The sequence below is a fragment of the Gadus macrocephalus genome, chromosome 4 (assembly GCF_031168955.1).
Source record: "Gadus macrocephalus chromosome 4, ASM3116895v1".
NCBI lineage: Eukaryota > Metazoa > Chordata > Actinopteri > Gadiformes > Gadidae > Gadus > Gadus macrocephalus.
This window is the reverse complement of record NC_082385.1, coordinates 32,152,419-32,164,199: the sequence shown is the minus strand read 5'-3', so window position 1 is coordinate 32,164,199 and position 11,781 is coordinate 32,152,419. Positions and strand designations below refer to the sequence as shown.

Here is an 11,781-nt window from a genome sequence, read left to right as displayed (position 1 = left end):
ACACACACACAGACACAAAATTGCGCTGTGATTTATTTTTGGGGAGAAAGAAATCGTTGATTCAACTTTTATTATTTCAAATTAATTTTAATATGATTTTGTATTTATGTACACAGATAGAGAAACAGCACAAATAGACTAGAATCTATTTATTTTTTCAAATTGTATGCAGTCCAATGTCCTCTGGATGAGGATCACAGATCATTCACACAGGAGTCTAAAATCCCATCTCTACGACTTTGTTGGGGGGTAAATACAAGAAACCATTCAAAGTATTACATAAGTCAGGTGGACGACTCCACGTTTCAGCCACAGCTCCACAACACTGTTTTCAAGTAAGACAAACCCAAACAACGATTCAGTATCAACCGCCGAGTCTTCAACGTTGTCACACAAACTATCGGAAAAAATAGATAGACACTTTAAAATCATGCATCACATATTAAGTTCCGCCGTGCGCGAGATTACAGCAGACGACCTTTGACCTTTCCTGCGACCCAAATAAGAGTCCCGTGTGCAATAAAACATTCTACATCGTCCAAAACTCTGGACGGACACCGAACGGGGGTTCCGCTCTGCAGATGTCCTGTCGCCCAGACTACCCCAATCCCAACTGACCCCAGACCACCCTAACCCAGGGTTAGGGGTGTGTCTGGGGTAGATGGCATCGCTTTGGGCAAACATGCAAAGAGGCATGTTACGTTCACATTCTTTCAGGGAACGAGATGCACACACGTCGACCCAAAAAGAATACAAAATAAGAAGGATGTCCAAACACACACCAACACCCCGCTCAGTGATCCAGTGTCAAAATGTCCGCCGGGGGTTTGGTTTGGGCTGGCAGCAGCGGTGGGGGGGGTGAGTTCACTCAGGGCACAGCCGGGATAAGGGGGGGTGGGGGGGAGTAGGTTGCCGGGCCGGGCCGGTGTTGGGTTGTAGGGGGGGGGGCGCGGGGAGGGAGGGTACATCTCGTAGTCGTAGCTGTAGGGGGGCGGGGGACCTGCGAGAGGAGGAGGAGGAGGAGGAGAGGGGGAGGAGGAGGAGGAGGAGGAGGAGGAGAGGGGGGGGAGGAGGAGGAGGAGGAGGAGGAGGAGTGAGGAGGAGGAGGAGAGGGGAGGAGGAGGAGGAGGAGGAGGAGGAGGAGGAGGTGGAGGAGGAGGAGGAGGAGGAGGAGAGGAGAGGGGGGAGGAGGAGGAGAGAGGAGGAGGAGGAGCAGGAGGAGGAGGAGAGAGAGGAGGAGGGGAGAGGGGGGAGGAGGAGGAGGAGGAGGAGGAGGAGGAGAGGAGGGGAGGAGGAGGAGGAGGGAGGAGAGCGAGGAGGATGAGAGCGAGGAGGAGGAGGAGGAGGAGGAGGAGGAGGAGGAGGAGAGGGAGGAGGAGGAGGAGGAGGGAGGAGGAGGAGGAGGAGGAGGGCGAGGAGGAGGAGGAGAGGGAGGAAGAGGAGGAGGAGGAGGAGGAGGAGGAGGAGGGCGAGGAGGAGGTGGAGGAGGGGAGGAGGAGGAGGTGGAGGGGGGAGGGGAGGGAGGGGAGGAGGAGGGGGAGGGGGAGGAGGAGGGGTGGAGAGGAGGAGGCAGGAGGAGGAGGAGGAGGAGCAGGAGGAGGAGGAGGAGGAGGAGGAGGTGAGGAGGAGAGGAGGAGGAGGAGGAGGGAGGAGGCATGAGGGGGGAGGAGCAGGAGGAGGAGGAGGAGAGTGCGAGGGGGAGGCGGGAGGAAGGAGGAGGAGAGAGAGGAGTGAGGAGGGGAGGAGAGCGAGGAGGGAGGAGCAGGGGAGAAGAGAAGAGGAGAGGACAAGGAGAAGGAGGAGGAGGAGGAGGAGAACAATAATAATAATGTTTAATTTGCATAATCCAGAATGGCCCAATGTTAGTGCATATTGAATAATAATCAAATAAATAATATAATAATATAATAAAAACACTTGCTTCGTGGAGCGATATCACATCCCAATAGGGCTTGTACATCAGAATGCATCATGGGAGTTTCTGTTGTAATACTCTGCCATTTCTGATGCTCAGGGCGAGTTGTAGTAACATCAACGTAAATATACCGTAATGTAGGCTAATCAAAACTTTGTTTTGCCACATCTCCCATGAGAAACGCTGTGACATTTTCGAACACAGCAATGTCCCCCCACAATGACTCAATAATTTCACCATTCATAACTGAACAATAACCAAGACGCCGTTACTACCAAAAGCATTCCTACGCTCCTATACCTCAGAGATGAAGATGGTCATTGCTATGTAAAAGTCACGACGTACAAGCCCGATGGACCCTTTTCACAGAGGGGTCATCGTAGGACAAACACAGATGACACTCAACATTAATTGAAGGCGTGCTTTAGTACCAGGGGCCAATAGTAGACTACACTAGATACCTGCATTTGTCCTAAGGTGAAACCTCTGTAAAAAAATTATATTTTCTCAACTGATAGCCTGTCAATTTTTTGTCAAAAATCTAATACATTTTTTATTCAAACATAAAACGTTATTTTCTTATGGACTGCTAGTTCATAAATGTTCAAGGGGAAGCGTCGCCAGCGTTTACATTTTCGCGTCTTGAGTGGAAGAGTAGCGCCCTCTGGTGGGGGGAATCTACCAAGTGCTTACATTGGCAGGGACGAACTCTTGACAAGGCCAATAACTAATAAATGATAAACTCTCAACGTTCTGCAGTGTGCAATGTCGCCGAACATTCTCTCTGTTGTACTCTTCTTTTTTTTTTTACGTTGGTGAACACAGTAGGAGGCGCAACTGACAAAGAGTCCTTAAAATAAAACTTCAAAAAGTCCAGAGGACATAAAACCTTTCCATTAAATACCAGATTGCACAACTGAAAGGATGACATCAGATGTGTTTCCGGGCCTGTGTTTATGGCAACAATTGTGTTCAATGGTGAACCACATCACGGAAGTACATTGTCTGTTTGCTAGCCACACAAAACCTCCCACATAGCGCGGACCCTTTGTTTAATGCGCTGTGTCAACAATGAGAGAGGAACCCAGTGGAAAAAGCCGCGTATTATTCCATAGCCGGGTTCATGTACACGTGTCACGTCCGTACTCCATCACAGCTTTGAGCCCTTTGATTTCAGTTGGGTTGGGGGGGGGGGGGGAACTGTGACTGCCGCAGGTGAGGGTGTAGCATGAGGAATATTACACCCATCCATTCTTGAGAACACTCTTTGTTCCACTCCCCTGCCTGCTAGCATGACGGCTAGGGTTTCACACGTGCACGCAGATGCACACACGTTGTGCACACACGCCTTCACTGAGACCCACACACACAAACACACAGATCAACACCACACCTTCACCTTCACTCACGCACACACATATAACACCTACAGACTCATGTACATGCATGAGTGTGTGTGTGTGTGCGGTGTGCGTGTGTAGGTGCGTGAGTTTTGTGGGTGAAGGTGCATGAGTGTGAGGTGTGAGGGAGTAAGTGTGTGCATGAGGCAGTGAGTGAGTGAGTGAGTGAGTGAGTGAGTGAGTGAGTGAGTGAGTGAGTGAGTGAGTGAGTGAGTGAGTGAGTGAGTGAGTGTGAGGGGAGTAAGTGTGTGCATGAGGGATGTGAGTGAGTGAGTGAGTGAGTGAGTGAGTGAGTGCATGAGGCAGTGAGTGAGTGAGTGAGTGAGTGAGTGAGTGAGTGAGTGAGTACATGAGGAGTGAGTGAGAGATTGAGTGAGTGAGTGAGTGAGTGAGTGAGTGAGTGAGTGAGTGAGTGAGTGAGGGAGTGAGTGAGTGAGTGAGTGAGTGAGTGAGTGAGTGAGTGAGTGTGAGGGAGTAAGTGTGTGCATGAGGCAGTGAGTGAGGCAGTGAGTGAGTGAGTGAGTGAGTGAGTGAGTGAGTGAGTGAGTGAGTGAGTGAGTGAGTGAGTGAGTGAGTGAGTGAGTGAGTGAGTGAGTGAGTGAGTGAGTGTGGGTACCTGGGTAACCCTGGGTCACGCTGTTGATGTAGGAGGTCCTGAACACGTCGACTCGCGGCCCCGCGCCCGTTCTTCATGCACATGCACACGCACAGGACCAACGCCGCCATGGCGCCCATTGAGGAAACACCACGCCGAACACGATGCCCGAGATCGCCGTGCCCCTGCAACGCACGCACACACACACACACACACACACACACACACACATCTGTTTATAAGGCAAATTACTATAAACTCATTTCCACTAGAAATTGTTAGGCTTGCAATAATTGAATGGATCACACACACACATACACACACACACACACCACACACACACACCACACACCACACACACACACACACACACACACACACAGAAGCTTGCACAAAAACAGACACACGCAGACACACACCCCTGCTTGTTTATAATGCTGAAGGCTGAGTAAATGAGTAAAAGTACATTAAAAAAAATAGATTCCACATTAATAGAATTATAGCAATTGTCAAGCGGAGGGTGTGCAGGGAAAGATTACGCAAGCACATACACCCTCCACCACACACACACACACACACACACACACGCGCACAACACACACACAACCACACACACACACACACACACACACACACACACACACACACAAATAAACACATTTCTTTATAATCTATAATAACGCACATATTATAATCAACTCAAACAGACACACACACATAAAAAATAATACACCATTGAGAATCCAATAAACAGGCAAAGGGACACATAAACACACGCATGCACACAAACCCAGCAAGGTGGCCGACTCAGACGGATAACATGGGAAGATTGATTGTGGGCTGCCATGGCAACCGAAGAGGTGAGGAATGATTAAATTGGAGAGGCGGCACAAGAACATATGATTCATAAATAGCAGGAATATGGTGTCCAGGCTTGAGAACGGTTGTTCTCAAGAGAGAGAGAGAGAGAGAGAGAGAGAGAGAGAGAGAGAGAGAGGAGAGTAGAGAGAGAGAGAGAGAGAGAGAGAGAGTGCGGAGCAGAGAGAGAGAGAGTGAGAGAGAGAGATGAGAGAGGAGAGAGAGAGAGGGAGAGAGAGAGAGTTCTCATTAAAGCAAGAAACTTTTAACCAAGGGAACTTACACAATAAGATATATGTCATAGAGATGGAGGGGGGGGGGGGGTTAAGTACTGTCCTGCTCAAGGAGGCTTACAGGTAGGCCTTTATGTGCACATGAGGGATTCAAACCTAGTTCCTTTCAGCTGAGAGTGAGAAATCATAATCCTAAAGCTACCTAAGCCTGTGATAGGTGCGGTTCAACACAAACTGGATACCCAATTGTCAACCAAAATAAGAGCGTGTATGCAGGTTTTCTTAAGGTGGGTAAACCCTGTTAGAAATAAAACAACTCCTTTCCCCGCTGCTAGTAAATCAAAAGGCTACATAAAATGCTTTTTAGTTTTTTTCTATGTCACAAACGTGCCCTGAAAACGACTAGGCCTAGTAGTAGTTATACTAGTAAACAGTAGTAATGTCAGTTAAAAAATGTCAGGGGCGGTTAATTCAGTTAATTATTCAGCCTCTGAATAAGTAACGACTTTAGCTTGTTGTTTGCTTTAGCTTTCTGCTAAATCTTAAATACATTTGCACTTTCTAAAATTATTATTTTCTATTTTATTATTAAAATGCCTTTTTTAATTTTCCCTTTATTTTCTATTTTACCAGAAAGATACATGATCTGATACCAGAGAGAAAGGATAAGGGTTTGAGACCCAAGTTCGGTCTGGTTAGAGTCCTAGAATCCCGGTTGGAGTCCCAGAGAAAGGACCAAGTTCCTTTAGGTATGGTTGGAGTCCCAGAGAAAGGCCTGAGTTCTGTCTGGGTCGGCGTCCCAGAATAAGGCCTTTGGTTCGTGGTTAGAGTCCCGACGTGTGTCTGGGTTAGAATGCTAGAATCTGGGTTAGAGGTCATAGAATAGAGGTACTAGAATCCTGGTTGGAGTCCCAGAGAAAGGACCAAGTTCCTTTAGGTCGGTTTGGAGTTCCCGACGTGGGTACCAAATTCCTTTAGGTCGGGTTGGGTCCCCGACGTGGGTACCGGAGAGACTGTTGATCTGATCATAAATACATTGCACTTTTTATTTTACTAATTTCTTTGCGTGCGTTTTCTTTAACTCTTCCATCGCTGCACATCAGAGCTTGAGTTCCTAAACACCCTTGACCACGGCAGATTCATTCTCCCGGGGCACAAACGCTGATCGTAACCTCGGCCCACAGAAGACAGAAGACAGATGTTAGTGGGCGTCAGTGGGGTGTCTGGTCCAGTTCGGGAAGGGGGGTCTGGACCACACAACCTTTTGAAGCCTGGACTGGACCCTATGCTTGACTTATGTCGGGTCAGCACCTGGTCACAGGTCAAAGGTCACAAATGGAAACAGGTTAGGCCAGTGGCCTCTTGGTTGGAACTGTGTCCTGAATGTCCGGACAGACGTCATCACCGTAAAGGGTTGACCAAGTCTAGAAACTGGAATTTAACGTTGGATACCGTGGGAAGATGTAACCACATCTCATTATAATCATAGGATGTAATTAAGTTGCTCTTCTGTTTTATTGCATCAACAGCTGTGTTCAATTGTAGCTTGATTACTCAAAGCGAGACATGTGTTCAAGCGTGTTCGGTTGAGCACAATCACGTTGAACTGTTTCACTCACACACAAACACACACACACATGTAAAAACTAGCAATAACGACTGGTTCACAAAAAACAGTGAAAAAACTTTAATTTAATTTCTTTGAACAAAATTCAAGACAGTGTTCCGATAAACGCTTTATATTTGCGTGCGCATTTGCTTGCGTGCGTATACATGTGTGCATGTGTTCGTGTATGTGCGCGCGCGCATGTGTACTTACGAGAGGGACATCGCCCACATAGGCATAGTAGGAGGCAGCAGAAGGGTGGAGTGCCTTCACAGCAGTACTCCACGCAATCATCACACTTGGCCTCACCAACGCCTGTAACACACACACACACACACACACACACACACACACACACACACACACACACACACACACACACACACACACACACACCTTTTTAGAGCTCATTAAACTGCTCCAGGACATTTTGGTTCGTAGGTACGACGCCAACATCATCAACGGTGTGTACCCGTACAATTTACTGCCAATGTCTTATAAAATACCCTCTCCCTCTCGCTTTACACTACACTGAGTGACATTAAGTTGTGTTTATTATACTGGGCTCACGGGTGGAACAGTTGGCCCGTTTCACCATGGCAACAAGGCTGTCAACAGGTTGCCTTGAGTGACTTTCAATATCGTTAAAAGCAAGACAAAGTGTCTTGCTTTATGTCTTGGGTAACACAAGACATAAAAGCACCTGTGTTACGTACATAGGTTGCGTTTTTCCCCTCCGATGCCACGTTTTATGACTGAAAATACCGAAAAAGGAATTTTATCCATCCAAGCAATCAAACTAACAAGCATATATGCCAACTGAACTAGCTACAGCCAACCTCTTCTACCAACCACTTGTGTTGGGCGAAGTTGTGCGACTGGTATCCCCTATGGACTGGGTGGTGTTGATACCACAATATGAATGCGTTAGGTCTGACCTATTTGCACTGCACAGGTGAAATCAAAAGACAAATACAAACACCCTCTTTTTCAAAACTTCTATCACACGTTCTAGGAAGTATGCAGGAGTGATTTTTTTTCTCAAAGGAGCTCATAGTTCAAATGGGAAAGATAAAAAGGGCAAAGATGAAAGAAAATGTATTCAAAGATAATCTTTCAACGAAAACCTTTTTTTTTGTACACACACCACCGAAATTCCCCCTGGCGCGAAAAGATGCAAAATTGATCGTCTCTTATGCAAATGGGCTCAAACGCCATCGGGCTCCCTCACACACACACACACACACACACACACACACACCACACACACACACACACACACACACACACACACACACACACACACACACACACACACACACACACACACACACACACACACACACACACACACACACACACACACCTTTTTTTATTGCTATGTTAAAGGTCTCTTCCTCGAAAACAACTCCCAGTTCAACCAAACAATACACCTGCAACGTTATAAAGAGATGAAGTAGAATCTAACGATACCTCGAGGCCTTCGAGAGCTTTGCTGTTTGGAACCATTTATGATTTAAATAATGAGAGATGATTTTCCTCAAATGACCCTCTACCTGTTATATCTTAGTTGTTCGGAAGAAACACCTTCCAGTAGACACTGGAGCAGGAAGAAACCACAATGTGTACGATGAAATATGCATAAAAGACCCCAACGCGTCACAATGTCACGTAAGAGCATTTGTCAGGATTTTTTGGAGCGGAATTATGTCGGCTGTCGAATTGCGTAACATACGTGTTAAAAAATTCAGTTGCAAGTGGTGGAAATAAACTTAAAGGGTTGTTTAAAAAACAGTAGAAGCCCATAATCCTTGTTTATCAGAGTGCATCATGGGATTTTTTTTCGGTCTGTGATACCGCCACATATTGAGAGGCCAAAGCAGATCTGTTTTATTATAAAATCCTAATTCACGTCCCTAAAATCGTGACAAATGCCTTTTACGATTATTGACTAAACAATGACCCAAAAAAAGACATGACCAAAAACCAAATGCTAACATTCCGAGTTCCGACGCTCCTATGCTATGCTTGTAAACTGGAGGCTTGTGATGGGTTCTTCGCGACCGAATCAGTTCAAATAAACGAATCTTTAACACGAACAAACCAAACTGATTATTCTCTCTCGTTCGTCTTATTTGTTCTTAGACTCAACTCCTCCCAATATGACTCGTGTCATAGGCGCCGCTCCGAAGTGCAACTGTCAATCAATCAATCAATCAATATCCTTAATTTAACCAGGTAAAAATTAATTGAGATCAAAATCTATTTTCTAAGAATTAACTGGCCAAGACGACTTAGCACATGCTAATCGAGTCCTGCTCATTGAAAAAAGGTGGCCTCTGGGGTGAGACATTTCGCGCCAACGCCTGCAAGGTTGCATGACATATATTTGCATCTGTTTTGCAATGTGGTTCGATGGTCACACGGACGGACGGAACCCACGATCAACTTCGTGACTGCGCGTGCGCGTGGAATTAACTTGGTCGCGCGTCTCCCGAGATGTGGAGGTCGTGCGACTTTATCGGGACTATGCGTTCAGGTGCTCTCGGTCTCCAGGGGGCTCTGCGAGTCTGGATCTACCGTGTAGACCCCTGATGTTTCAGTCTTTGAAAGTGCTGGGATAACTGGTGGATTTAAGAAGTTTAACTTTCGTCGCGAACTTTTGGCTGTGTATGCGCGCGTGCGTGTGATAGCGCATGCGTGAATGAGTGTGTTTTTTTGAGAGAGCCTCTGCGAGAGTGCGCATACGTGTGGCAGTGTGCATGTGTGAGCTGTTTGTGTGCGTGCGTGCACGGTGCACTTGTACGTGTGCGCTTGTGTGTGTGTCAGGGGAAAGCTCTGCTCTATCTCAACCATCACCGTTTAAACATATTAACGACTTGGGCTCTACAGCTCAGAACAAAGAGGAATAGAAACCAACGGGTCTGTACCCGGACCCTTCACTAGAGTCAACACGGGCCGTCCAGGTGGGCTCTTGTCCCAGGTTTGGTGCCGTAGGGGAACATAAAAGGCTTCCTATTCTGATGTTAATGCCTGCATGGTCAGGGCAGCTGCTCAGTGGGTGGTCCCAGGCATGGGTCTCGCTTGCCCCTAGCCCCCCGGCTCCTGTCTCTCGATACCCGGGCAGACAATGGCAGTGTGTCGGGTCTTCTCAAAAACCACCACCACCACCAACCCTGTATCATCAGCCCCCATTCACCCACACACTGAACTCCGATTACCAGATCAATCTTGCCACTATTATGGTGACACGGAGATAGAAGAAAAGCGTAAAACGTCCATACTTCAACTTCCATTCAAGTCGAGTCCATTTAAACGGGGTGAGGTCGGCTGTGTCCCGGTATGGTGTGTTTCCCCTGAACCCCCCAACCCCCGTGCCGGTGCGGTTTAGCGGCTCCAGGGCGCTCCGCTAACTCATGAATAAAACATCAAGACTTGGACGAACGTGGACTGTTGTAACCCCTGTGAAATAATTCACGACGAGTGTGCCCGACTGTGCTTGGCTAAAGAGAACACGAAGACGTGAATAGGAAGGGGAAACCAACTCACCGGAGAACAGAACGAGGAGCAGGGAGCCCAGGCTCAGCCAACTCCACCACCGGCTCTCCGCGCTCTCCATGGCGGGGTTATCTCTCCCCCTGGCCGGCCACCGACGCGCTATGATCCGCGTTGTTCATCCAGAAAAATGACCTTATCGAAAAACTCTTGCCGAATCCTTGGTCCAAACGAGTGATTAGCAGGACGATATCTTGACGTGTAAAGGCAAAAACACGAATAAAACCCCCTGTGGTTCACTTCTGAGACCTCCTCTCCCCCCTCCCCTCCACCCGGGACGTGGTCGTCACTCGGCGGACCTCAAAGTTGCCGTGAGACCCGTCGTGTGTTCCTTCGATGAGACGAAGTGCGTTTCACGTTGGGACTACGCCAAACATTCACAAGCGAATGTACACAACTTCTTTGTTATTATTTAACATATGCAGTCGTCATGGTGATAGTGATATCTATATCGCATTCGAAACCACGAGAGACTTCTAAAATGTTTAGCCGAGGACCAACGTGGAACTAACTTTACCCGTCCCTGTTCGTCCACGTGTGTGTATCCGTGTTTCCGTCCCCCCTCCCTGGAGCCCCAGCAGGCGGCCTCTGCCAGCAGTCGAGCGGGAGCGATTTGAATTCCCCCCGGTTCACGCTGCCCTCTCCCGGGACGGTTGAGGGTCCGAGGGTGAGAGGTACACGAGGGTGCGAGACAGAGAGGGAGGGGGAGGGAGAGAGGGAGGGGGAGGGAGAGAGGAAGAGTGACGGTGGGAGGAGAAAGAGAGAGGGGAGAGAAATAATAGAAAATTGAATTGAATTTTGAGAGAGAGAGAGAGAGAGAGAGAGAGAGAGAGAGAGAGAGAGAGAGAGAGAGAGAGAGAGAGAGAGAGAGAGAGAGAGAGAGAGAGAGAGAGAGAGAGAGAGTTTTTATCTCTGCTGTCTTAGTCTACTATTCTCTCCTCCAAACTGTCCACTCTGGTTGAATCACGACTCTTTCACTAATTTCAAAACCAAGAAGGCATCCTGTGATTTTTCTGGATGATGGTTTTTGTAGCGTTAGCCTATTTTCAAACAGCCTGCTTTGACCTCATCCGTGTAGGCCTATGTCGATTATTTACATGTGTTCATGCAACAAGCAATACGTCGTCGTCTACAGTGGCCCTCCGACATTGCAGCTCAATTAAACATGTGATATATTCACAGGCTGCTGTCCCACTGTTTTCAATTGTGACCTCTGGGGTGGTTATGATATAACGCTAACATCGGAATCTAATATTTATGAAACAGAACACCGAGGCGTAGCAGCTTACAAAACTATTAGGAATAGGGTACGATATTAAGATCCTGCTCTTTTTTTTTGACGGATGGTTGTGCCATTCTTATATTATAGGGGTGTTATTATAAACATAACAAGATAAAGGTTGCGATGTATCTTTGTAAGCAAAATCGTCTGAGTTTCTTCAAACATTGCTTCTTCTAAATTACAACTCTGGTTTACGTTTCATTCACTTAATTCACCCATTTCCTTTGAAATGGGTGCATAGACTCTGTGAGTAGACACCAGTAATTGATGCCCAACGTGCTCCCTTGCGTTGTGGTCCGACATCATTAACAGAGCCGGTCCTGTCGTTCAGCTAGCG

The 11,781-nt window shown here is 47.4% G+C and overlaps 1 protein-coding gene across 1 annotated transcript; it reads right to left on the bottom strand.

Annotated features, from left to right (window-relative positions):
- Positions 1-66: 66 nt before the first annotated feature.
- Positions 67-10,226, bottom strand: cyyr1 (cysteine/tyrosine-rich 1). The gene is given in 7 exon segments (XM_060049363.1): positions 67-1,000; positions 3,932-3,986; positions 3,988-4,053; positions 4,056-4,095; positions 6,696-6,853; positions 6,855-6,922; positions 10,157-10,226. Coding segments are annotated over 7 exon segments (744 nt in total). The 3' UTR covers positions 67-713.
- Between the last annotated feature and the right edge of the window lie 1,555 nt (positions 10,227-11,781).